Source organism: Euleptes europaea, chromosome 1 (assembly GCF_029931775.1).
Source record: "Euleptes europaea isolate rEulEur1 chromosome 1, rEulEur1.hap1, whole genome shotgun sequence".
Classification (NCBI taxonomy): domain Eukaryota; kingdom Metazoa; phylum Chordata; class Lepidosauria; order Squamata; family Sphaerodactylidae; genus Euleptes; species Euleptes europaea.
Window position 1 is genome coordinate 167,049,945 of NC_079312.1, and position 27,049 is coordinate 167,076,993.

Sequence of the window (27,049 nt, forward strand, 5' to 3'; positions counted from 1 at the left end):
CCTACAATGGCAGCAGAAAAGGAACTCAGGGGGAAGGGGGGGGGGCTCGGGTCATGTGATGGTTTAGAATCAAATCGTCTTACAACCCCCCCTCCCCACAACAGACACCCTGTGAGGTAGGTGGAGCTGAGAGAGCTGTGACTAGCCCAAGGTCACCCAGCTGGCTTCGTATGTAGGAGTGGGGAAACAAATCCAGTTCACCAGATTAGCCTCTGCCGCTCATGTGGAGGAGTAGGGAATCAAATCCGGTTCTCCAGATCGGAGTCCACTGCTCCAAACTACTGCTCTTAACCACCACACCATGCTGGCTCTCTCTGGAATTTCATGTTTTCTGCGCTCGCCTGGAAACTGGAGAACAGGTACAATGTACAGAAGGAGTAGGCCTTCTGGCTCTGTTCTTCAGAACCAGCCTGCTGCTCTGGGGCAGGGCAAACACGTAAACGAGGATGGCATTCGCCCTTGCAGTAAATGCGACTGCTCTCTGCGGAGCGCTACTTTCGACAGCTGCCACACTGCTCAGTGGGTAAAGCCAGCCTGGCACACAATGAACCGGAGCCAGGAGGAGAAAAGATGCTTTACCGCTGTGATGGTGTTGAGAGCGGTGTCGGCGCCAATGCTGAAGTCTGAGCCAGGAACGTTGTTGGAGACGGTGGCCGGGATAACGCAGATGGGGATGCAGAGCTCCTCGTACTTTGCTCGGCCTTCGATCATCTCCAGGCTGCCGGTGAAAGCCTAGGGGAAGACCAAACATTGTTGCTTTCATGGCCTGCGTTAGAAGCAGGAAGGGCACCAGGAAGAAGAAGAGGAGTCAGTTTTTTTACCCCGATTTTCTCTATCTTTAAGGAGACTCAAACCGGCCTTCAATTGCCTTCCCTTCCTCTCTCCACAACAAACACCTTGTGAGGCAGATGGGGCTGAGAGTGTTCTGAGAGAACTGTGAATGGCCCAAGGTCACCCAGCAGGCTTCAGGTGGAGGAGTGAAGAAATAATCCTGGTTCACCAGATTAGCATCCGCCACTCATGTGGAGGAGCGGGGAATCAAACACCTTGTGAGGTAGGTGGGGCTGAGAGAATTCGGAGAGAACTGTGACTGGCCCAAGGTCACCCAGCTGGCTTTGTGTGGAGGAGTGAGGAAACCAACCCGGTTCACTTGATTAGCATCTGCCACTCGTGTGGAGGAGCAAGGAATCAAACCCGGTTCTCCATATTAGAGTCCACCGCTCTTAACCACTACACCATGCTGGCTTTGCATGCGAGCTGTTCTGAGCATGCTTCTAAAATCCCGAAAAGAGCTTTCGATGTCAGCCCCTCACAGCTTCCTCACTCCCTTCTGCCAATTTCTTTTCACCTCTGTTCAGAAAACGGGCTTTCCACTCTCATCATCTCTCTCGTCCATAAGAGATACTAACTCAACCACCACCCAAACCTCACCCTGCAGAGGGATACCCTTTCCTGGCTTGGCTTAAGATGCAGATGGTAATGGAGTATGCAGTCATGGCGAAAATGACCTATATCATAAATACAAGTAACAACCTGAAATACCAACAGTTCTATGAAAAATGGAAATTATTTTATAAATATGTTGAGGCTTAAAATTAACAATAATAAAATAACAAAGTAGATAATAGCAAATGTCAAGGATACTCAACCTAATTTTACACCCAGAGAATAATCTTGACTGTCGAGATAAAACAGCAATGTAAAGAAATAATTCTGATGGTAGAGTTATAACACAGATAGTCAATATGTTGAATAGCTTATAAAATGGCCATCTTTAGAATATATTATATGCTTTAATATCTTTTTCGAGGAGCCCCATGGCGCAGAGTGGTAAGCTGCAGTACTGCAGTCCAAGCTCTGCTCATGACATGAGTTCGATCCCAACGGAAGTCAGTTTGAGGTAGCCGGCTCAAGGTTGACTCAGCCTTCCATCCTTCCAAGGTCAGCAAAATGAGTACCCAGCTTGCTGAGGGTAAAGGGAAGTTGACTGGGGAAGGCACTGGCAAACCACCCTGTAAACAAAGTCTGCCTGGGAAACATCAAGATATGACGTCACCCCATGGGTCAGGAATGACTCGGTAATTGCACAGGGGACCTTTACCTTTTACCTTTACAGTGTCCTATAATTAAGCAGCCTTGCTCAGGTCTTGCAAACTGAGGGCCGTGGCTCCCTTTGAGTCGATCCATCCCTACTTTTGATAGCTGCCATACTGCTCTGTGGGTTAAGCCAGCGGGTTAAGTTGCTCTGTGGTTTACACCATGCTGGCTCTGCATGCGAGCTGTTCTGAGCATGCTTCTAAAATCCCGAGAAGAGCTTTCGATGTCAGCCCCTCACAGCTTCCTCCCTCTCTTCTGCCAATCTCTTTTCACCTCTGTTCAGAAAACGGGCTTTCCACTCTCATCATCTCTCTCGTCCATAAGAGATACTAACTCAACCACCACCCAAACCTCACCCTGCAGAGGGATACCCTTTCCTGGCCTAGCTTAGGATGCAGATGGTCAACAAAAGGACACTCTTTTGAAGCCCAAAGGCAATAGTCATGTCATGCCTACTGAAGAGCTGTTACAAACATATTCGGGAGGCCTTGATTGTTCCTATAACTAAGAGCTCGCCAGGGAGGAATAAAATGTTTTACCTTTATACTATGTTATCAGATAAGAATCAGGAGTTGGCTTTTAAGGTAGCAACATTTGGCTGGCTGGTCTTAAAGATCAGGAAATCATGGGCTACACCGGTACAGGAAGGATCATAAGCAATTATTATTGTATATCTTCCTTTACCCATTTTAATTTTTTTAAAAAAATATTATTTTATCTTATATTTTAGTGGTGAATGATTGTCAATCATATCAAGTCTGATTGATATGATATTTGTATTTATAACCCATGTTATACTTTTAATTCTACGTATATAACAGCATTCTGATCTAGGACCGTAATAAATATTTACTTACTTACTTACTGAAGAGCTGTGCAGAATGCAGAAAATTGGGGTAGGAAGTGCCATTAAGACACTGCCAGTTTATGGCAACCCTTCATGAGGTTTTCAAGGCAAGAGAAGTTCAAAGGTGGTTTGCCTTTTCTCGCCTCTGTGGAGCAACCCTGGACTTCCTCGGTGGGCTCCCATCCAAGTTCCAACCAGGGCTGACTCTGCTGAGCAGCTGAGATCTGATGAGATTGGGCTAGCCTGGGCCATCTGGGTCAGGGCATGCAGAAAATTACCCACCCCTAAGCAACACCAATAATCCCGGAGAAGATCGCTTTCGATTTCTGTCATCTCAAGTTCTGAACAGCCAAGGCTTTCCTGAGGGCCTACCTCAAAGCCTCCAATGATGATCAAGCCATGAATGCTGTAGTCGGCGATGGTGTTACTGATTTGTTCGAAGTATTTTTTAGGCAGAGTCCTGCAACAGAATAAGTAGAGAAAACATCAGTTCCTCTCTTCCATGGAATGGTTCATTTTAAGTTCACTTGTGGAAAACACAAGGTATCTATTTCAGTAATTCCCAGAAGGCATGCTGAGAGATACTAGGGTACTGCTAGACAACTGTTAGTGTGCCTAAAGTACCTATACCATAGGGAAGGTTGCCTGTTGCATCTCTGTATGGTTTACTGCTCTAGCTAGGGCTCCTTCCAATCAGCCCTGCTTGGGAGCGGGTAGTTTTGCTGCAACTCAGCATCAGGTGAAAGGGAAGCATTCAATCGCTCAAGAAGAATGACTATCCTGTAGTGGATGCTGCTTGTTGTATCTCTGCATGAGTCACAGCTCTGGCCTGGCACCCCTTTCAATTAAGGCAAAAATATAGGTAGTTATCTCTACTGAGGGTGGTCGTTCTTACTCTTTCACACCCAAAAAGTAAGCATTTCTGGGGGTAAGATCAAACTGCTTCTTCAATTTTAATTTAAGGGCGGGGGGAAATCAGCAACTTTAATTACCTTTAATTTAAAAAAGCGTAGCTCAGAAAAAAGATTTTTTTTTCAGCCAGGGCTGAGGATGACTAACTCAGCCCGGCCCTCCCTGGTGCCGCTAGAACTATCAAGATCTTTGCCTGGACCGGAACTTAGACCTATCCAGTCTGAGATGTGGTATATTTGAGATATTATTTTTATTGTTGTTTGAGTGTGGCTTACAATGTAAGCTGCCCTGGCAGGAGAAAGGCGGGGTAGAAGCTTTTTAAAATAAAGAAAACACTTCAAAGTTTAATTGTAACAAACAACAGCCCTGGGGACATGTAAATCAATAAAGCTGTGATTGTAAAGGATCTGCGGTAAGGATTTGATACTCAAAAAGAAGGATGTAAATACAATCAATTAAATCAATTTCTCCCCATCCAGATATGGTTGCCAACCTCCAGGTGGGGCCTGGAGATGTCCTGAAATTACAACTGATCTCCAGACTACAGAGATCAGTTCCCCTGGGGAAAATGGCTGCTTTGGAGGGGGTATTCTATGGCGTTATACCTGGCTGAGGGCCCTTCCCTCCCCAGGCTTCACCCCCAAATCTCCAGGAATTTCCCAATCCGGAGTAGGCAACCCCACATCCAGATACCTTTTGGTTCCAAGGTTCGAGCCACCTTTTCCCGTCCAGCCACCAACTCCTCCCCATCCAATCTCTTCAACCTGTGGGGCAGGGGTAGGGGGAGAAGGAGAGAGAGAAGGATTCCTCAACTCGAGTGGCTCTTCCAAACTGACAGCATGGTTATCAACCTCTGTCACATAATATCACCACAATTAGAAGAAGAGATGGCTTTTATATGCCGACTTTCTCTACCACTTAAGGAAGAATCAAACCGGCTTACAATTACCTTCCCCTCCCCACAACAGACACCCTGTGAGGTAGGTGAGGCTAAGAGAGTGTGACCAACCCAAGGTCACCCAAGCTGGCTTCATGTGTAGGAGAGGGGAAACCAACCCGGCTCACCAGTGTCTGCTGCTCATGTGGAGGAGTGGGGAATCAAACCCGGTTCTCCAGATCAGAGTTCACCGCTCCAAACCACCGCTCTTAACCACTATACCATGCTGGGCAATTACAGAAGAATGAGAAACTCTTCCTTCGATGAATAAGTGAACCAACGTATAACGTACTTTTCGTTCAGCCAGGCCTTCGAACCCATCGTGAATGGCTAGCATCCTGTGGCCATGGATTAACCCGATCCTGACAGTAGACCTCACTGCGGCATTCATGCCAGCAGCTGGGGCACCCACATTCATTACGGCCAAGTTGTAGCCACTCTGCAGGAGAGAAAGGGACAAAATTACAAACCATGTCAAGTGCCCGTCGCCCATGCTGAGGTACCTCTAAGAAGACGAAGAAGAAGAAGAGTTGGTTTTTATGTGCCGACTTTCTCTACCACTTAAGGGAGACTCAAACCAGCTTACAATCACCTTCCCTTCCCCTCCCCACAAGAACAGACACCCTGTGAGGTTGGTGAGGCTGAGAGCTCTAACAAAGCTGTAACTAGCCCAAGGTCATCCAGCTGGCGTGAGTAGGAGCGGGGGAACAAATCCAGTTAACCAGATTAGCCTCCGCTGCTCATGTGGAAGAGTGGGGAATGAATCCTGGTTCTCCACATCAGACTCCACCGCTCCAAACCACCGCTCTTAACCACTACACCACGCTAGCCAGTCCTAAAGAACAGAAAAGAAATAGCCTGCCATGGTCTTTAATACAAGGTGCAGATGATTCTGCAGAGATGAAACAACTGCAAGGGGGACACAAAATTGCCCCCCTTCCCCCAAAGCAGGAGTCCCCAACATGATGCCTACCAACACTTTTACTGATGCCCACCCAGTGTTTTTAGGAAGTGGAGGGGGGCTAGGTAGGGCTTTTGCCCAGCAGGGCTTCTGACTGACTATGGGAGATTTGATCGGCTGTGCAGATTTTTAAAGTGTTGCTTTGGCAGCAGCTGCCACCACAGCACAAGAATCTGCACTGTGTTACTGAAGTTCAGCTGTGGCAATCACTTTGTGGCGGGCTCCACCTCCTGCGGCAGCCATTTTGGGGCAGCCATTTTGTTGGTGTGCCCACCACGCTGTGTCAGAATTCCAAATGTGCCCGCAGGCTCAAAAATGTTGGGGACCCCTGCTCTAAAACGTTAAGAAACGACAACACCGACCCATGACTTGAATGTCTAGGTTCACAGCTGAAGGTCACCATTTGTGTAGCAGGAACAAACTGCGTGTCATGCTCCAGGTAGGATGTTTGGGCAACCTAAAGCACCACTCAGAGCTTTCTCCAGCTAAACCTTCAAGACCAGGAATGCCAATATGCTGCAGAATTATACACAGCGCTCTTACAGCCCGGCTCAGAAAGAGTGACCTGGGCAGGGGTGGCCCGCACACCACCTTTCTGCAGTGACTCCGTACAGTAGTTTGGAATTGGCAGTGGATGCCAGCATCAAGAGATTTTCTGCTTTGGGGTTTCTAGGCCTCAAGACCATGTAGCAGCCACAGGAAACTGTGGGTGTGTAAAGTGCCTTCAAGTCGCAATTATGGTGACCCCTTTTGGGGTTTTCATAGCAACTAGTGGAAGCAACAGTGAAGAAAGCTGATAGGAAGAAAATAGATTCCTTTGAAATGTGGTGTTGGAGGAGAGTGTTACGGATACCCTGGACCGCCAAAAAAACAAATCAGTGGGTTATAGATCAAATCAAGCCTGAACTGACCCTTGAAGCTAAAATGACTAAACTAAGGCTGTCGTATTTTGGTCATGTCATGAGACGACAAGAGTCACTGGAAAAGACAGTCATGCTAGGAAAAGTTGAGGGCAGCAAGAAAAGAGGAAGACCCAACAAGAGACGGATTGACTCAAGGAAGCCACAGCCTTCAATTTGCAAGATCTGAGCAAGGCTGTCAAAGACAGGACATTCTTGAGGACTTTCATTCATAGGGTCACCATGAGTCGGAAGCGACTTGACGGCACTTAACGGCACTTAACACACACACAGTGGAAGCAAAATTATGCAAAACAGGCATGTGTAGGTTACAGAATTCAGTTTTACTCTGAGCATAAATTTGGATTCCACTGGTGCAGAATGTGGGGTTTTTTATTGTTGTTGTTGCTTTCAAAACAGAAGAAGCTGCTGTATCTTACGTTCCTTGAGAGCTCTTATCCGGCCCGCGAGCCTGCTGAGGCATCCATCCCCTCCACTCTTGATCTGGGCTGGCGAGGCATGGTCCGGCCCAACCAAGTGACATTTATGTTATAGCCGGCTCTCATAACAATTGAGTTTGACACCCCTGGTTTAGAGTGAGCGCAACAGCTTGGAAGCATAGAAAGCACTCTCTCTCCCCCCCTAGATGTGCCCCAGCTAGCCAGGGTTATGCTGTCACGCGCTTTCCACCTTGTGATTACCATGCATGTTTCCCCTCTTACCTTGGCAGATGGTGGACGTATGTGGGCCAAAATCTTGTAAACGTTCCAGTTATTCTGGAAACTCCTGCAAGAAGGGAGGGAAAAGGCTGATGGAAATGCAGTCTGTTCCTTCCTCTGCAGGAATACCTGGGTATGTTCTACTTTGTCTGATGGTCAGGCCATTTGGGGATGCCTTAATTAAAAGGTGAACTCTAGAATCACATTCATTGGAGAGAAAGTATCCAAAGGGCTGCATACAGACTTCCTGCACTTGCACTAGGAATTCTCTGAGCTATAAAGTAGGAAGGCCCTAGTACAAATGACCCCTCTGCCATGAACTCAGTTGAAGCCCACTTTCTCCCAACCGCGGTCCCTCCATCTGTAACATGGGGATAATGACACCCCTCGTTTTCCCCCAATGGGGACACAAAGTAGCTTATGTTGTTCTCTGGTCCTCTTGTTTTATCCTCACAACAACCCTGTCAGGTAGGTTAGGCCAAGAGTGTGTGACTGGCCCAAGGTCACCTAGCAAGAACATAAGAAAAGCCATGCTGGATCAGACCCAGGCCCATCAAGTCCAGCAGTCTGTTCACACAGCGGCCAACCAGATGCCTCTAGGAAGCCCACAAACAAGACTACAGCAGCATCCTGCCTGTCTTCCACGGCACCTAATATAATAAGCATGTTCCTCTGATGCTGGAGAGAAGAGGTATGCATCATGACTAGTATCCATTCTAACTAATAGCCATGAATACCCCTTTCCTTCATGAATATATCCACTCCCCTCTTAAAGCCTTCCAGGTTGGCAGCCATCACCACATCCTGGGGCAGGGAGTTCCACAATTTAACTATGCGTTGTGTGAAAAAATACTTCCTTTTATCTGTTTTGAATCTCTCACTCTCCAGCTTCAGCATATGACCCCGTGTTCTAGTATTATGGGAGAGGGAGAAAAGCTTCTTCCTGTCCACTCTCCATACCAAGCTTCCATGGCAGAGTGAGAATTTGAACCTGGGTCTCCCAGATCCTAGTCCAACACTGAAACCACACTGGCAACATCCATCTCCTCTGGAAGGCCACCTCTGAAGGGCTGGGAGCAACTTGAGCCCTTGGAATGACTGGGGGCAGGGAAGACGAGGGACCGTGACAGCGACACCCTCAAGAGTTTCAGCCTCACATCCTACCTGCAAGAGAGTTGCAACCTACTTCTGGATCATGCCCAACACTTTTAGTATCACTGGATTGATCTTTTATTTATTTATTTATTTTCGAATTTGTAGCCCTTCCTCCCCAGCAAGCCGGCTCAGGGTGGGTAACATCAGTTTAAAACCCAACAATCATACAAACACATAATACTACTACTGAGTACCCAGCTTGCTGGGGGTTAAAGGGAAGATGACTGGGGAAGGCACTGGCAAACCACCCTGTAAACAAAGTCTGCCTAGGAAATGTCGGGATGTGACGTCACCCCATGGGTCAGGAATGACCCAGTGCTTGCACAGGGGACTACCTTTACTTTAAAAGCTCTGTCTTACAGGCCCTGCAGAACCCCCTTAGGTCCCGCAGGGCCCTGATGTTCCTCGGCAGAGCGTTCCGCCCGGTCGGAGCCAGGGCCAAAAAAGCCCTGGCTCTTCTTGAGGACAGCCGCACGCTCTTAGGGCCAGGGACCACCAGTAAATTATCACTGTATGGTCTCAATGTCCTATCACCCAATTAAATACATCTGCCTGTTAGCCAAACCTACACACACTTGCCATTTAATAATCAAATAAAGAAAACCCTCGTGCTGACGCCGAGAAACTAGCAAAAAAGAGTAGCACTGTGACTAAATGGAACTGACAACCTCGATACAATAAGCAATTAAATAAATAATAATAATGAAACTTTAAGTTTAAATGTAAATTGTGTAATATTTTCAATACAAAAACATTCCTCAGAATTAACAACGGAAAATATAGTTTCACAAAGGTGCAATGACAAAAAAAAAATCATTATTTTTTCATTGTCAAGTTTCATTATTATTATATTTATTTAATTGTTTATTGTATCGAGGTAATCAGTTCCATTTAGTCACAGTGCTACTGCTTTTTGCTAATTTAATAATCAAAAGCTACCACTTATCAGTGTTCTCCTCTTCCTGCCCCATTACAACAATAGATGGCTGAAACCAAACAGCTTCCCCCTATAAAAAATGAGCAACTGAGAGACCTGAGCTTGTAGCCGCATGGATTAAAACAGGGGTGGGGAACCTCAGGCCCGGGGGCCGTATGCAGCCCCCGAGGACATTTTTTGTGGCCCTCGGGAGCTCCGGGAACCCTGCCACGGAGGCGGGGCGCAGGGTGGCCCTCCCCGAGGGTGTTCCTAGGGCCACGGCTTACAGCGCCCTTGTAGCGCCCTTTGGACCTCCTCTCACCGACTGTCGGTTGTTAGTCGGCGAGAGGGGAGGGGGAGGGACGCTTCCCCCAAGGCAGCCCCCTACAGCTGTGGCGTGCAGGAACGCTGCGGCACATTGTAAGCCCCTCTCGCTGCCTGTTGACTGTTAAGCAGTGGGGGGCGGGAAGAGGCCGGCGGCTCCCGGCGGCAGAACATGCATGCGGGAGCCAATTTGGCGGGCGGGGGCTTTTATGGACTCTGGGGGGGAGTGCATGGAGACTGGGGCCCGGCTGCTTGGTGCTCTGTGCGCCGCCGGGTGTGTGTGTGTGGGCGGGGGAGGTGGGGTGGTTGGGGCCCGGTCGCGCAGGCCGGCATGCGCGGGTGTGTGTGTGTGGGGGGGAGGCTTTTCTCTCTTTTCTTCCTCTTTTTCTGTCACTCTTTCTCCTTTCTCTCCCTCTCTTCCTCCCTCTTTTTCTGTCTCTTTCTTTGTCTACCTCCGTCCTTTTTTTTCTTTCCCTCCGTCCTTTTCTTTCTTTCTCCCCCTCTCTCCATTTCTTTCTTCCTCCCTCCCTTTTCCTCTTTCTCTGTTTTCCTTCCTCCCTTGCCAATCGACTGTGGGCTGCGCCCCCCTGGCACCTCGTTTTCTGGGGCCCACCACTGGCTGCCCTCCCACCTGGGAGGGGGGCGCCCTGCAGGCCTTCTCTGGCTGGCCTCCCCTGGGGTTGCCAACCTCCAGGTGGTGGCTGGAGACCTAGCAACCCTAGCCTCTCCCCCCCACCGGGAGATCTACACCTGATGTGGCCCCCGAAATATGTTATTAATGTGCGAATGGCCCTTGGCAGGAAAAAGGTTCCCCACCCCTGGATTAAAATGTATCCTAATAGAAACATCATTAGATTGAAGCTTGCTGAACCTTAGTGAATCTGAATACAAAACGAAGCGACTGGCCCCTGGACCAAGGTTTGTTTATGTTGCGGCAGCTCTCACTCACCTCCCTCGGAGTTTAAGAGCATCATCAAACCGCCCTTCTTGCATCGCTGTTGTGACATCTTTTGTCTGGTAAAAGAGGAAGGAAAAGGTTACAGAGGAAGAACTTGGCATCTGTGGAAAAATGGTTTGGGACTTCCCCTCACACGAAAACAACAGCTGCTTTCAGTCTGTTCTAGAACGGACACAATTTGTTCACTCCATTTTTACAAAGAGTCCAGATATCATCACTGGTACCCATTGCATTCTGCTGGTTTCCTTGGTGGTGTTCTGTCTTTTTTGATACTCGATTTATGGAGGTCCCCTCCCAAATTAAACCACAATTGCAGTGCCAGCTTATACAGAAGGGACTGAATGACAAAGTACTTCTGAGGCTTTCCAGCACTACTGTCCCTTCCTTCAAATTTTCTTCCCTGCCCCTTCATTTTAAAGCCATTTCTGATTCTAGGCTTCTGCCACTTTAACAAATTTCTTCCTGCTTTTATGCTGGCCAGGTTTAACATTTTGCCCTCAGAACTGAGAGAGGGGAGATATCGTAAAGTTCCATATATGAACAGACTCTGCCCTTGTGAGTATGCTCATGTTGAAACTGTTACTCATGTTTTGTTATACTGCCATTTGTATGCAGAAATCTGGGTCAAATTCTTATTACCCTTGCTAAGTAAAAAGGAGGAGTTGTCTGATAAATATAAATTATTCTTCTTATTGAATAACCAGAACCCAGACTTAACCAATCGGGTAGAAGAATTCTTACAACGTGCAATAAGCATAAGGGAGCTTGTATCTTAACTGTGAAATTTTTAAATTTGATCCTGGATGTATTTAAACTGTTCTGATTATTCCTTTTTATGCCAATAAAGGTGATGGTTGATTGACTGATTGATTGAATTTCTTCCTGATCATTCACCTACCCACTGCTTTTGTGCACTGCCCCCCTAACCAATCAGTTCCTGTTCTCTACAGGAGGGCAGGTGTTAATTGCAGGTTTTCCCTTTGTAGCCGAAGCAGTTGCTTATAATTTTACCTTTTCTTTTTTCACAACTATAATATGTAAGTTTCTAATCACAATGGACAGAGGTCCTGAAATACAAATAGACCTTTAAAACTGCAAACCAGCGTTTAGAAGCAGAAGAGAGCCCATGCCGGGAGGACTGGGATAATAAATTAGCTGAATATGCAGTAATGGCAAAATTAAGGAACTATGTCAATAAAAGACCAAGCAAAGAATTTCAAGACAAATGGAAAGCACACTAGTTATATATATTTTTAAATGGGGAGGAAAGAATGAGGTCATTAAAATAATATATATGAATTATTAATAATCTTGATATACTGTATTGAAAATGTTCATTACAATTCATCTTATAATATTGTCTAACATTATCGTGTATATCAAGTATTGTATAGGGTCTCTTATGATTATGCTAAGATTTATTATTATGATAACCATTATTTAATGCTTATTATTATATTACTATTGTTAATTGTTGCTACCATATTTTATTGTTTACTGTTTAGAAGAAGAAAAAGAGTTGGTTTTTATATGCCAACTTTCTCTACCACTTGAGGCAGAATCAAACCGGCTTACAATCGCCTTCCCTTCCCCTCCCCACAACAGACACCCTGTGAGGTGGGTGAGGCTGAGAGAGCATGACTTGCCCAAGGTCACCCAGCTGGCTTCGTGTGTAGGAGTGGGGAAACAAATCCAGTTCACCAGATTACCCTCCGCCACTCATGTGGAGGAGTGGGGAATCAAACCCAATTCTCCAGATCAGACTCCACCGCTCCAAACCACCACTCTTAACCACTATCATTGTCTATTATATTATATGCACATTTTTTTCTTCTGATGTAACTGGAATTGAAGTTAGGTACAATTTATATTCTCTTTCTTTTTTTCCCTGTTCTGTTTATCTTTATAAAAAATAAAATCTTATTAAATAAATTACAACCAGTGAAAGGCCTAGTTTGGTTGTACCCAGAGCAGGCCTTCGTATACCACCATTCCTCTTCACTCACCCCTGCAGTGGTAGTGGCTTGTAGGTGCACAGATTTGCCCACAAAGTGTGGCAGAAAGGAGAGAAGGGTACCAACAGCAGGCAAGGATGGAGTGTGCCCTCACCTGAACAGATGCTTCACATGAAGAGTCCACAGCTTCATATTTCTGACATTTTAGAAGTGAATATGATAAGTCACATAGTTCGGCTCGCACCCGATGGTGCCATTTTGGTAATGCAGCAGCCGTTCCCCCAACGGAACAAGGTTTCACTTGTAGCAGAGGGAAGGGCGATATTTGCTGATTCTGACCCCCATGCACTTAGGTTTGCCAACCAACAGGTACTAGCTGGAGATCTCCTGCTATTACCACTGATCTCTAGCCGACAGATATCAGTTCACCTGGAGAAAATGGCCGCTCTGCCAACTGGATTCTATGGCATTGAAGTCCCTCCCCAAACCCCGCCCCCCTCAGGCTCTGCCCCAAAAATCTCCAGGTATTTCCCAACCTGGAGCTGGCAACCCTGCACACACTGCAGATTCCCAATTTATCCCACCCCCTTCCACTGTTCCTTCAGTTGCACGGTGTCATGGGCCCTGCTTTGGGAGCTGAGGACTCAGAGGACTCTGAAGCTGAAGTGGAGGAACAGGTTGCCTCTGGGCCTTCAGTACCTCCATTGCAGTCAGTAGCACAGGAGCCTGAAACAACTCAGCAGGAACCACAGCTAGGCAGAGAGATGGAACAAGGGCAGACAGAAGCTACTCTTCCCCCAACCCCTGCAGCAGAATCTGAGAATGGCAGCCCTCCAAGCTCACCTGAACCTGATAGGCATATCAGGACTCGGCAGCGTGTTGTTTTGCAGGGTAAAAGGAGGAGTGCTCCCTTGGAGAGGCTAAACAGACAGAGAACTGGTGCTGAGTCTTTTCAGGATGAAGCCTAGCTTGGAAGTGCACTGACTGATAAAGGCAGTGCAGGCATGCTTTCACTTTGCGGAAGCAACCGTGCAGTTTCTCTGTGTTCCTGCTACTGCCTCTGATTCATCTTTCCGGACGTTGACTCCTGCTTCTTTGACGACGCCTCTGACTTCTGACCCTGGTAAATAACATAATCTTTGTCGCCTGCTCCGAAAGGGGCTAAATACCTCCCGCACGTCTGAGGACTGCGGGCACCGCCCAGCCCTTGGCCTACGCCGGCACACACCACCCTGAACGAATGTGATTTCAGGGAGCTGAGATGACCACTACAAGATTGGGGGGGGGGGTTAGGCAGGCAAGTTATCTTTCTATATCGTGACTCGGCCTGTACAGCTTATGACTCAAGCCTTTAAAACCTAGTTTTCAAAACCCAATGTTTAGTTTTGTAGAACTGCTCTCCTACTGCATTCTGCTTTAGCTAAGAGTTCCTCCTGTCAAGTGCTTTATTTTATTTTTTGCTTTTCTCTAGCACATTGACTCACAAAGGACAAATGTAGTCACGGTACCACCTCTTAAGTTGGTTATCTGAAGGAAAGCACTGTAAAGATAACATGTATAACATCTCCATCTAAGCCTGCAGGAAAATTTGTTCTGAATACTAGCCTTAAGAATATATCTTCACTATACATTTATATCGCTTTTTAACAGTCATGCCTTCCCCCCAAAGAATCCTGGGGACTGTGGTTTGGGGGCCGTGCTGAGAATTCTTGCCCCTTCCCCTCCTCAAAATTTCCAATGTACCTGGGAAGAGGAAACTACCGTTGAAGCAGTAACAGTCTGTACCACAGACACATGTCCCAAGGGAGGGATGGAGCCTATCTCCACAGATCAGTGTGACAGAAGAAGAAGAAGAGCTGGTTTTTATACGCTGCCTTTTCTCTACCTTTAAGGAGTGTCAAAGTGGCTTACAATCGCCTTCCCTTTCCCTCCCCACAACAGATACCTTGTGATGCACGTGGAGCTGAGAGAGTTCTGGGAGAACCGTGACTGGCCCAAGGTCACCCAGCAGGCTTCATGTGGAGGAGTGGGGAATCAAACCTGGTTCTCCAGATTACAGTCTGCCGCTCTTAACCACTACACCGCGCTGACTAATGGTAGCTGAGACAGCCAAGATACTCACTACTTGGACACACTCCATGAGAGGAAGCCGGACGGCCTGGTTGCCAGACAGGCTGACGACACACGCTGGCGTATCGGGGGTTCCCTCCAGTAATGCCATAACTGCTTCCACACCCATCCTGCTTCCCTGTGAGATGAAGAGAGTTTGCTTGAGTCCCCCCAGGATTTTGTTTCATTTCAAGACCAGGGATTTCCCAAGGGCAACATACAGACCTGTGAATAGGGTTACCAACCTCCAAGTGGCGGCTGGAAATCTCCCATTATTACAACTGATCTCCAGGCAATCACCTGGAGAAAATGGCCTCTCCGGAAGGTGAACTCTATGGCATTATACCCCATTGAAGCCCCTCCCCTCCCCAAATTCTGCCCTTCTCAGGCTCCACCCCTAAAATCTCCAGGAATTTCCCAACCTGGAACTGGGCCATAAATCTCTTAATGTTTAAGAAAAAAAGAAGAATCAGTTTTTACACCCCACTTTTCTCTACCTTTAAGGAGTCTCAAAGCGGCTTACAATCACCTTCCCTTCCTCTCCCCTGCTTAGCTTTCGAGATCTGATGAGATTGGGCTATTCCGTGCTGCCGTCCCTCCCCAGAGATGATAACAGCCTACTATTGCTAGTGGAACAACATAAGAACGATGTAAGTTTCGGCTCCCCTGAGCTCCCCCAAATCCTTACCACATCTATGGTGATAGGCACTTCACTGGCAAAGCATCTGTAAAAGTAGCGAGGACAGAAATGTCATGCTTTTTATTTTTACCAGGATACGATCAAAGGCAGAGGGGGTCCCGCCACGCTGCACATGACCCAGGATGGTGACTCTCGTGTCGTAGCCCAGGCGTTTCACGACCAGCTAGAGTAGAAAGAGAGGCACAAAAGAGGCTTATTTTACCGAGCCCCACAAATGTGCAGACAGAAAGATTCCTGTCTCAAGGAGCTTACAATCACAAATTCGGGAAACAACGAGGAGAGGGTTGGGAATGCAGAAAGAAACACGGACGAGAATGTTTTCCCATTCCAGGAATGTTAGAATGGAAACAGGGAAGTCTGTGTTAACTGGCTAGAGCCACTGGGTAAGATCTGCCTGGGTTTGCTTCTCCTTAGCTGCAGGTACTTAAAGCCTGGGCGGATCCCAAAGGCGTGAGCCTGAGCACATGAGCCAAAGGGTTCAGGCCTCAGGGTTGTAGTCACGACCTAGGGAGAAGGGTCCACTACCAGAGAGATGAAGGGAGAGAGGGTGCCAAAAGCCATCCCCCCTTCTATTTCTTTTTGTTGAGTTGGATCAAGACTAATTTCTGCAGAGACAAGGATTTCCACTCACATAGAGCGACTTCCCCCTATCCCCCAGCAGCCTGAAATGCCCCCCAGAATCCTGTCCTCAGGAGAGACAGGACCCCAGGAACAAGACTGAGGAGGACATTTGGGGCTGCCACAGGAGGGGCAGGAAACTCATGTTCCATTCCCTGCACCCATGCAAATGTCCATTAAGAACATAAGAAAGGCCCTGCTGGATCAGACCAAGGCCCATCAACTCCAGCAGTCTGTTCACACAGTGGCCAACCAGGTGCCTCTAGGAAGCCCTCAAACAAGACGACTGCAGCAGCATTATCCAGAGCACCTAATATAATAGGCATGCCCCTCTGATACTGAAGAGAATAGGTATGCATCATGGCTAGTATCCATTTTGACTAGTAGCCATGGATAGCCCTCTCCTCCATGAACATGTCCACTCCCCTCTTAAAGCCTTCCAAGTTGGCAGCCATCACCACATCCTGGGGCAGGGAGTTCCCCAATTTAACCATGCATTGTGTGAAGAAATACTTCCTTTTATCTCACAGTGGGTAGCCGTGCTAGTCTGTTTGCAGTAGTCAAAAAGGGCAAGAGTCCAGTAGCACCTTAAAGACTAACAAAAATATTTTCTGGTAGGGTATGAGCTTTCGTGAGCCACAGCTCACTTCTTCAGATCTGAAGAAAATTTCGGGTCCTCAAAGCTGCAAAGCTTGGAAGGACATGGGCACTCCCTGCCGAAATTTCAAAAGCTGGGAGCAGGCGAGAGCAGAAGTTTCCAAAGACATCATAAGAAGAGCCCTGGCGGATCGGACCAGCGGTCCATCTCATCTGAGCTTCACACAGCAAGTTCTGCATTTCAAGAACCGATGCCTGAATGCAGTTTACCTTCTGATTCATGATTTAACTCCCTCGCTGTCTACATGCTGCCCAGTTGAGCAAAGCTTGTGCCTGAACTCCCATTTAACCCTGTTTCCCAAATAGTTGCTGCCAATACTGTGGTTATCCTCCCCACCTTCACTGCACAGGGATGGGGAAGGGCCATGGCTCAGAGGCAGAGCATCTGCTTGGCATTCAGAAGGTCCCAGGTTCAAACCCCAGCATCTCCAGTTGAAAAGATTAGGCAAGTAGGTGATGGGAAAGACCTCTGCCTGAGATCCTGGAGAGCCGCTGCCAGTCTGAGTAGACAATACTGACCTTGACAGACCCAGGGTCTGATTCAGTATAAGGCAACTTCATATGTACATGTATAGGATAGTGTATTTCTGGTGCTGAAAGGGATGGAAATTAAAGACAGCAAGGAAATTAAGCAGTGGCTGAATAAGTAAAACACATTTAAGCAAAAGGCTCCTAAGAATAAAATCTGGGTGTTGCATAATTAGCAGCTCTCATGCCTTTGTAATAGTTTTAGAAGATGCAGCTGGAAGACCAGCAGACATCTGCAGCACTCCAAAACAACAGTTTTTCCCCACCGCAAGAAAGTGACAAGACAAAGAACCACACTCGCCTCCAGGTACAGTACCCTTTTTCTTCTCTTCCAACTGTACAATCTTAGAATCAGAGAGTTGGGAGGGACCACCATGGTCATCTAGTCCAACCCCCTACACAATGCAAGAAATTCACAACTACCTCCCACACACACACCCGGTGACCCCTACTCCATGCCCAGAAAATGGCCAAGGTGCCCTCCCTCTCATCAGCTGCTTAAGGTAATAGAATCAGCATTGCTGACAGATGGCCATCTAGTCTCTGCTTAAAAACCTCCAGGGAAGGAGAGCTCACCACCTCCCGAGGAAGCCTGTTCCACTGAGGAACCACTCTGTTAGAAAATTCTTCCTAATGTCTAGACGGAAACTCTTTTGATTTAATTTCAACCCGTCAGTTCTGGTCCGACCTTCTGGGGCAACAGAAAACAACTCGGCACCATCCTCTATATGACAGCCCTTCAAGTACTTGAAGATGGTTATCACATCCCCTCTCAGTCTTCTCCTCTTCAGGGTAAACATACCCAGGGTTTACCTCTTCAGGGTTTACCTCTTCAGGGTAAACATACCCAGCTCTTTCAACCTTTCCTCAAAGGACTTGGTCTCCAGACCCCTCTAAAGCCCTTTTGACCACACTGATAGAAAGCCAGATATGTTGCCACCTGCTTGTAACTTTATTGTAGCGTGGCCTCAAGGCTCAGCAAAGGGCGCTGACACGAATCCTCTGGCAGAGCCAGGGTGACCCCCTACCTTTTTGATGTCTTCTGAAGTGATCGGCTTGCCGTGCTTGTCAATTGCTCCTTCAGCCACGATAATGATGTTCAGCCTCGAGCCTCGGTTTCTCGTCTACAAGGAAGGGAAGTGGTGAGGAAAGGAAAACTGAGCCTCTTACGTGGGCAGCCAGTTCCAGATATCTCTGTCCTAAAATCGGGGACTCTGCATTTTGCTTTACCTCAGTTAGCCTCCTGCACAAATGTTCTTCCCAGTCGTCTTCAGGGGGAGATTCTGGAATGAAAACCCAGTCTGCGCCACTTGCCAAAGCCGTTACGAGAGCCAGATAACTAGAGTAGGAAAGGAAAGATAAAGGATGAACCATGACCGATCTGGTCCAAAGAGAACCAGCTAGTAGGTGTAGTGGTTACAGCCCTGGACAGGGGAAACTCAGGTTCAAATCCCCGCCCTGAGTCACTTGGTGATCCTGGGAACCTAAGGGTTGAGCTGAGAAATAAAAATTCTTAAAACTCGAAGAGGCCGAAACGCGTATGGTCTATTGGTCATTTATATTTTGCATATCATCGATGGTGTAGATTATTTTTGTAACAATTTATTCTTGTGGTTTTATACGTAGCCTGTACTCCACGCCCAGTATGTGTGTGTTAACTGCCATCAAGTCGCTTCCGACTCATGGCGACCCTATGAATCAGTGTCCCCCAAAATGTCCTACCTTTGACAGCCTTGCTCAGATCTTGCAAACTCTGTGGCTTCCTTTATTGAGTCAATCCATCTCATGTTGGGTCTTCCTCTTTTCCTGCTGCCCTCAACTTTTCCTAGCATGATTGTTTTTTCCAGTGACTCTTGTCTTCTCATAATGTGACCAAAGAACTACAGCCTCAGTTTAGCCATTTTAGCTTCTAGGGTCAGTCCAGGCTTGATTTGATCTAGAACCCACGGATTTGTTGTTGTTTTTTGGCAGTCCACTGGGTCCAGGCCCAGTGTTTTTATTCTTTTTATTGTGTACACCTAATAAATATATAAATATAATACTTTTTAAAGAATTTTCAGTTCTCAGCTCACCTCTTAAGTTCCCTGTACTTTTTGGTTGAGTTCTTTCCCCCTTTTGACTACTCGGCGATCCTGGGCCAACCACACTCTGTCAGTTTAACCTGCCTCACTGCCTGGCCTAACCTAACCTCTTGAAAGACTAAAATGGGGGAAGGGAGAGCCACAAAGCCCTCCCTGAGCTCCCTGAAGGTGGGATAAAAACGTAATATCCAGATACAGGCAGCCCCGCCCTCCACAAACTGAAAAAAATATAACTGGAAAAAGTGCTAAACAGAAAAGATAAAGTTCACATGTGACTAAATAATAAGAAACATGATTTGCCGAGCAATCCTAAACAGGGTCATATCTTTCTAAACCTAATGGGCTTAGAAGGGTCTAACTCTGATGACTTCTAAAAGTGTAATTATCCCTCTTATCAACTTCTCTGGGGAAAACTGGCAGTTACCTCATTCTGATATTCAACAGAGCTGAGAGAGGGAAATTGTTCTTTGTCCCAGCAGACTGACTGGCACATATGCATGCAATATGCATTTGAATCGGAGCGGGTGAGACTCATCCTGAAAGGAGATGACACAGAAAGCCAATTGGCAATTGACAGGGCGGGAAGAATGATGAAAAATTCCTGCAGGCTGTTGGCGAAAGTTCCTCTGCTCCGAAGGTAGGGAAAAGTCTCCCTCCAGTTAACCAAAAGGGTATGTTTTTTGTTTTTTTAAATTATTGATAGAACAGAAAATTATGGAAGATAAAACATCTATGGTAGGCGGTACACACAAACAGGGACGGAGACATATTTTGGCACATGCTAACAGAATGGGCGAAAACGCATGGTCGCTTTAGCCTCTTTTATTCCCTGTTTCAGCCAGGATTCAGCCAGGATCGAACACATGCAGTTCACCAAAAGTGTGTTCGATCCTGGCTGAGTCCTGGCTGAAACAGGGAATAGAAGAGGCTAAAGCGACCATGCATTTTCGCCCAATGTTTGCAGACTCAAGACAACAAATTAGCCTTCTGACCTATGACAAACATAAACACTGACTAGCAAAGTAACGTTCTTTCCTACCCGCAGTGACGACCCATCACTTCCAGCACAAATGTCCTCTGGTGACTGTCGGAGAAAAAGAAAGCCAATGCAACATGTTAAGGCTGGGTTTGCGCCGACTGATTTGTGTACAAGAAAACATCCACATCTCTCACACACACCTCTCTCAAAACAACCACATCTCTCACCCTTGGCCTCTTAATGCAAATATTAGGTAAAGGTAGTCCCCTTTGCAAGCACCGGGTCATTCCTGACCCATGGGGTGACGTCACATCCTGACGTTTACTAGGCAGATTTTGTGTATGGGGTGGTTTGCCAGTGCCTTCCCCGGTCATCTTCCCTTTACCCCCAGCAAGCTGGGAACTCATTTTACCGACCTTGGAAGGATGGAAGGCTGGGTCAACTGTGAGCCAGCTACCTGAAACCAACTTCCGTCAGGAACCTCAGGTCATGAGTAGAGCTTTTGACTGCAGTACTGCAGCTTACCACTCTGCGCCACGGGGCTCTCAATGCAAATATTGTGTGTGTAAAGTGCCGTCAAGTCGCAGCTGACTTATGACGACCCCTTTTGGGGTTTTCATGGCAAGAGACTAACAGAGGTGGTTTGCCAGTGCCTTCCCCTGCACAGCAACCCTGGACTTCCTTGGTGGTCTCCCATCCAAATACTAACCAGGGCTGACCCTGCTTAGCTTCTGAGATCTGACGAGATCAGGCTAGCCTGGGCCATCCAGGTCAGGGCAATGCAAATATTAGGACCTCATAAAACAGGTACCAATTTTAGCAGCAAGTCCATTGTGCTCTGCATTGTGTTTGACACGTGGTTTGCAATGTCCTTCCATTCTAAAATATTCCTCTTTCCCTCTTATTAAACAAATGTAACAACCTTCCTGCTTTAGTATCTCCTTATCTGTTTGTGAGCTTTTTCACCTATCCAATAACCCCACCAGGGAGCAAGCAAATGGCTCTGCACATATCTCCTTAGTTTGCCCCATTATTTCAGCAACTGCAAGTCATGAGGAAGGGCAAAGAACTCCTGAGATTTCTTTCGCTATTGGTCGCTCGCTGTCAGACCTAGCCACAAGAAACGTGCTTACTTTAAAAATGTATGCTCTCAAAATGCTAAATTCTTGGTCCCAGTATCAACTTCCTGTGTTTTAAAACTGCTATCATAGAATACACCCAGCCAGTCCTGCTTAGTGCCCACAAACCTTACCTTTGGGCAGTGGTAGCGATAGCATCCACTATTTCCATTATCCTGTGGAGAGCGGAGTCTGTGCCGATGGTCATGTCAGTGCCACAAAAGTCATTATCAATAGAGCCAACCATGCCAACGATGTTCAGGAAATTAGACTTCTTGGCCTCCTCTGCCGTGATGGCGCCTGGGAAGATATTGGCCAGAGAAGAGCCAATGGAATGTCAGTAGATGGGAAGCATATTAGTGTGGTGTGGTGCATGACCTATGGACCTTGCGGAGCAGCACACCCCCACTTCCCCGGCAGTCCATTAAGCCCCACCAAAATTTTGTTCCTTAAGGTCAGCAGACCTTAAAGAACAGCACAAGGAACAAAGTGAGGGATCTAAAGTGGGGGGAGAGGAAATCAGTGGGAATTGCTGCTCCCTCTTCCGAAGACTTAAGTGTTTGAACTGTGGTGTAGTGGTTAATAGATGGTTTGGAATGGTGGAGTCTGATCTGGAGAACCGGGTTTGATTCTCCCACTCCTCCACATGAGCGGCAGAGGCTAATTTGGTGAACTGGATTGGTTTCCCCACTCCTACACATGAAGCCAGCTGGGTGACCTTGGGCTAGTCACACTCTCTCAGCCCCACCTACCGCACAGGGTGTGTGTTTTGGGAAGGGAAGGGAAGGTGATTGTAAGCCGGTTTGAGTCTCCCTTAAGTGGTAGAGGAAGTCGGCATATAAAAACCAACTCTTCTTCTTCTTCCTGACATCAGGCCGAGAAATAATTTTTAAAATGCAACAGTACGCAATTCTGACTCCCTTATCCTGAAACTGACCAAAAGGGAGGAAAACCCCATCTCAACACTGTCGCTGTCTTCTGTGGGTTAGCATTAAAAGAGCGACAGCATTTAAACCCAGCCTCTCTTTATACAAGAATTGAGTGTTGCCACAACCCAGATGCAAGAAGCTGAATTAGCAAGGGGGTAACTGCAAGATCTGGATAGCCCAGCTTCGCCCGAGCTTGACAAATCTCGGAAGCTAAGCAGGGTTAGGCCCTGGATAGTACTTGGTTGGGAGGTCACCAAGGAAGTCAAAGGTTGGTACAGAGAGGCAGGCAATGTCAAACCACCTCCCTCCCAAGGTGTCTGTTGTGGGGAGGGGAAGGGAAGGTAATTGTAAGCCAGGCTGATTCTTCCTTAAGTGGTAGAGAAAGTCGGCATATAAAAACCAACTCTTCTTCTTCTTCTTCTTGTTGATCGGGCTTGCAAATTGGAGCAGATTCAGGTCGGAACCATGGGAAACATGGGTTCAAGCCACAGCCCTACCCTGGCTCCTCATTTCCGTAGGTCACCTCTTCCCCAGCCTTTGCAATGGGAATTGGAGCCTCCCTGTGCCTCAAAGAGGGCTCAAGGATCAGACAGAAAAAGATGGGTGTGCTTTCCACTCCTACAATCACGTAGACAGAAGCTCGCAGTTACTAATGGGAGTGCGAAGGAGCATGCATGTTCAGGAGGGCTACAGTGTAACAGAACGGCTCAGTAAGTCATAAGAACATAAGGCCCTGCTAGATCAGACCAAGGTCCATCAAGTCCAACAGTCTGTTCACACAGTGGCCAACCAGGGGCCTCCAGGAAGCCCACAAACAAGACGACTGCAGCAGCACTGTCCTGCCTGTGTTCCACAGCACCTAATATCATAGGCATGCTCCTCTGATCCTGGAGAATAGGTATGCATCATTTTTTATAAAGGGAACAGCATTATAGTCTATGCACTGTTTTTGGTATATATTATCCATTTAAGGTATGTATCCTCTTGCTTTTCTACTTTTGTGATTCCATTTTCTGCACTGTTTGACACCTCTGTGATACTTTTTTGGGGTTACTACAAAAAGGACAGCAAGATGGCTCCAAGAATACAGACATGTGAAAATACACTCTTAACAAAACACCGAGCAATAGTAAATACATGCATACAAAAGGACAATCAATCAATACATTCTAAACACTACACTGTTGTAATTGAGGATTCATATACACTCAAAGAGACAATTTATAACAATCAGCTATATAACAATTAGTGAAAAGTCCCGCGGTACTGTAGTCCACTGACAACAATGTATTGCTACTACCCAGAAGTAATACACTTGCAATGGGCTCGCTCCAAAGTAGCAGTAGATGTAACTTCTCTGAGTGGATGAGCTTCTGAGTAATAATAAACGGAAAGCCTCGCTGAGAAGCATAGAAATATGCAGGTATGTGTTCTCCGGATTTGATACACGTTTCGACAAAGATACTTTCTCAGCCTGTAATAATATGCAATATTATGAAAACTTTGAGTGTCTATGTATCCTCAGTTACAATAGTGTAGTGTTTATACTGTATTGATTGATTGTCCTTTTGTATGTGTGTATTTACTATTGCTAGGTGTTTTGTTAAGAGTATTTCCACATGTCTGTATCCTTGGAGCCATCATGCTGTCCGTTTTGTAGTAATTATATAGTATCAGCATAGGATTGTAATTAATACTTTTGGGGGGCATTGTTTCTAATTCTGGTAATCCTGGTCCTCTTGCAGTGCTTTCGCAACGTGTAACCCTGCTGGAGTCTCAGTGAGAAAAGCAAGCTAGAAAAGTAGACAAGCAAACAAATCTAACTCCTATCAGATTCCAGCATACGGTCCTCTTGGCATCCGCACGGCGCTTGCATCCAATCCCAACTGGAATACCTGCTTTGACCAGCTCCTGTAGCAGGGTGCTCCATTCTGCACGGAAGGTGTCTGCTCCGGTCAGGCTCCCATCGCCCCCAATCACACACAGGTTTGTTATTCCTCTCTTTACCAGGTTGCGAGCGGCTTTCAGGCGTCCTTCGTGTGTGCGGAAGTCTTGGCACCGGGCACTTCCGATCACTGTGCCACCCTGGCAGGGGTGAAAAAACAAACTGGGTAAGAGTGCAAGCTTGGAATCAGAAGATAACGTTAGGGCCAGAGTTAGCAAAAAGCAAGAGAGAGAGAGAGAGAAACAGAAAGAGAGAGAGAAAGAGAAAGAGAGAAAGAGAGATGCTCGGTCTAGTTGTAGAAGAAATGCTGTATAAGATTTCTAACAATATGACCAAGCTTTTTAGCTCTGTCTCTTTAGCCCCCAGTACATTCATTTGCCTTGACACTACTGGCGTTTTAAAAAACACATCTATATATAGTCCTATGAGGAAAGGTTGAAGGAGCTGGGTATGTTTAGCCTGACGAGGAGAAGACTGAAGGGTGTTATGATTACCATCGAGTAATCATCGAGTAACTTGAAGGGCTGTCATATAGAGGATGGTGCCGAGTTGTTTTCTGTTGCTCCAGAAGGTCGGACCAGAACCAACGGGTTGAAATTAAATCAAAAGAGTTTTCGTCTAGACATTAGAAAGAATTTTCTAACAGAGTGGTTCCTCAGTGGAACAGGCTTCCTTGGGAGGTTGGTGAGCTCTCCTTCCCTGGAGGTTTTTAAGCAGCTAGATGGCCATCTGTCAGCAATGCTGATTCTATGACCTAAGGCAGATCATGAGAGGGAGGGCATCTTGGCCATCTTCTGGGCATGTAGGGGTCACTAGGGGTGTGGTGGGGGAGGTAGTTGTGAATTTCTTGCATTGTGCAGGGGGTTAAACTAGATGACCCTGGTGGTCCCTTACAACTCTATGATTCTATTATTGCTTTTCAATATCTATTTTCAGAGCAATGTACTATGTGACCAGTTCAAAGCAACAGTAAAGCTAATAAAACCCAACAAATAACAGATCAAAAAACCCTCTCAAAAGCCAGGTGGAACAAAATTGTATGGTTAGCTATACACAGCACACTGCATGAAGCAACTGAGGCTGAAAACCCTTACAGCAGAAAGGAAAAATATGCCCCTTCCTTAGGGTTGCCAGCTCTGGGTTGGGAAATACCTGGAGGTTTTGGGGGTGGATCCTGAGGGGGGTGGGGATTGGAGAGGGGAGGGACTTCAATGCCATAGAGTCCAATTGCCAAAGTGGCCATTTTCTCCAGGGGAACTGATCTCTGTCGCCTGGAGATCAGTTGTAATAGTGGGAAATCTCCAGCCACCACCTGGAGGTTGGGAGAACGAAATGGACACCACTGTACAGGTATCAACAGATTTGGAAATTAGTACAGGAGCGAAGCTGATTTAAACAAAGTGCAAAAATACTTTATAAGCTACCACATATACGACAACATATGACAAGTAATACACCAACCCTACAAAAAACCATATATACACAATGTACAAAAGTAGTTTGTCAAAGTTGTCTCAATAATGAGTACATAATCTTCTCAATGAAGGCAGATGTCACGTAGTAAGATAGAGGCCATCAGTTTATGGAGGATACAGCCGTTTCAAATTCTTAGCTACACTTTGCATCCTTACCCAGAGAGGGACGTGGTTTTGCTCTTTACCCCTTGAGGGACAATTGAAGTAACCTACATTATGATAAAGAAAGATATGCAGGATATTGAATGAAGGACTGAAGAAGAATTGCTTGATAAGCTAAGAATTTGAAACGGCCGTATCCTCCATAAACTGATGGCCTCTATCTTACTACGTGACATCTGCCTTCATTGAGAAGATTATGTACTCATTATTGAGACAACTTTGACAAACTACTTTTGTACATTGTGTATATATGGTTTTTTGTAGGGTTGGTGTATTACTTGTCATATGTTGTCGTATATGTGGTAGCTTATAAAGTATTTTTGCACTTTGTTTAAATCAGCTTCGCTCCTGTACCACCTGGAGGTTGGCAACCCTACCCTTCCTGGTGCCCATGATGGCCATGCCCTGTGGAGAATACATTGCCTGAAGAGAAATAGGATAGAAGCTTAAGGAATTGCCTGTTGCTGGAAAGCAAAGCAAAGGGAGAAGAGATCTTTTTTCAGAACCTGTGAATGATTTCCAGCCTGTGGTTAAAAGCAGAAAAGGGCTATTCACCACCTCATCAGTTTATGTGAAACCTTCCCAGACAGCAGGCTGCCACTACTGAAAAACAGAACATTGAGATTCTGAGGAGTTTAACCTCATGGAGGGAACAATAAAGCTTGCCTTTTGGGGAAACATACATTTCTGTTGCGGGTGACCCCCTTCTAGAGACACAACTGTAAGGTCTAGCTGCCTAGGAAGAAGCGTTGGTTTTTATATGCCCACTTTCTCTACCACTTAAGGGAGAATCAAACCAGCTTACAACCGCCTTCCCTTCCCCTCCCCACAACAGACACCTGTGAGGTCCGTGGGGCTGAGAGAGTGTGACTAGCCCAAGGTCACCCAGCTGGCTTCGTGTGTAGGAGTGGGGAAACAAAGCCAGTTCACCAGATTAGCCTCCGCCGCTCATGTGGAGGAGTGGGGAATCAAACCCGGTTCTCCAGATCAGAGTCCACCACTCCAAACCACCACTCTTAACCACTACACCAAGCTGGCTCTCTGGTATATCCAGGAAGAGGCCTGGAT

At 46.7% G+C, this 27,049-nt stretch overlaps 1 protein-coding gene across 1 annotated transcript in view; it reads right to left on the minus strand.

The window, feature by feature from the left end:
• Positions 1 to 27,049, minus strand: part of PFKM (phosphofructokinase, muscle) — a 60,211-nt gene that overhangs the window by 10,085 nt on the left and 23,077 nt on the right. The window contains exons 5-17 of the mRNA XM_056851785.1: positions 24,295 to 24,484; positions 21,605 to 21,770; positions 20,413 to 20,457; positions 18,523 to 18,631; positions 18,321 to 18,416; positions 15,560 to 15,652; positions 14,803 to 14,928; positions 10,717 to 10,781; positions 7,376 to 7,439; positions 5,086 to 5,232; positions 4,550 to 4,620; positions 3,317 to 3,404; positions 580 to 732 (exon numbers count right to left, since the gene is read on the minus strand). Of these exons, the coding sequence (XP_056707763.1) occupies positions 580 to 732; positions 3,317 to 3,404; positions 4,550 to 4,620; positions 5,086 to 5,232; positions 7,376 to 7,439; positions 10,717 to 10,781; positions 14,803 to 14,928; positions 15,560 to 15,652; positions 18,321 to 18,416; positions 18,523 to 18,631; positions 20,413 to 20,457; positions 21,605 to 21,770; positions 24,295 to 24,484 (1,413 nt within the window). The remainder of the gene's footprint in view (positions 1 to 579; positions 733 to 3,316; positions 3,405 to 4,549; positions 4,621 to 5,085; positions 5,233 to 7,375; positions 7,440 to 10,716; positions 10,782 to 14,802; positions 14,929 to 15,559; positions 15,653 to 18,320; positions 18,417 to 18,522; positions 18,632 to 20,412; positions 20,458 to 21,604; positions 21,771 to 24,294; positions 24,485 to 27,049) is intronic.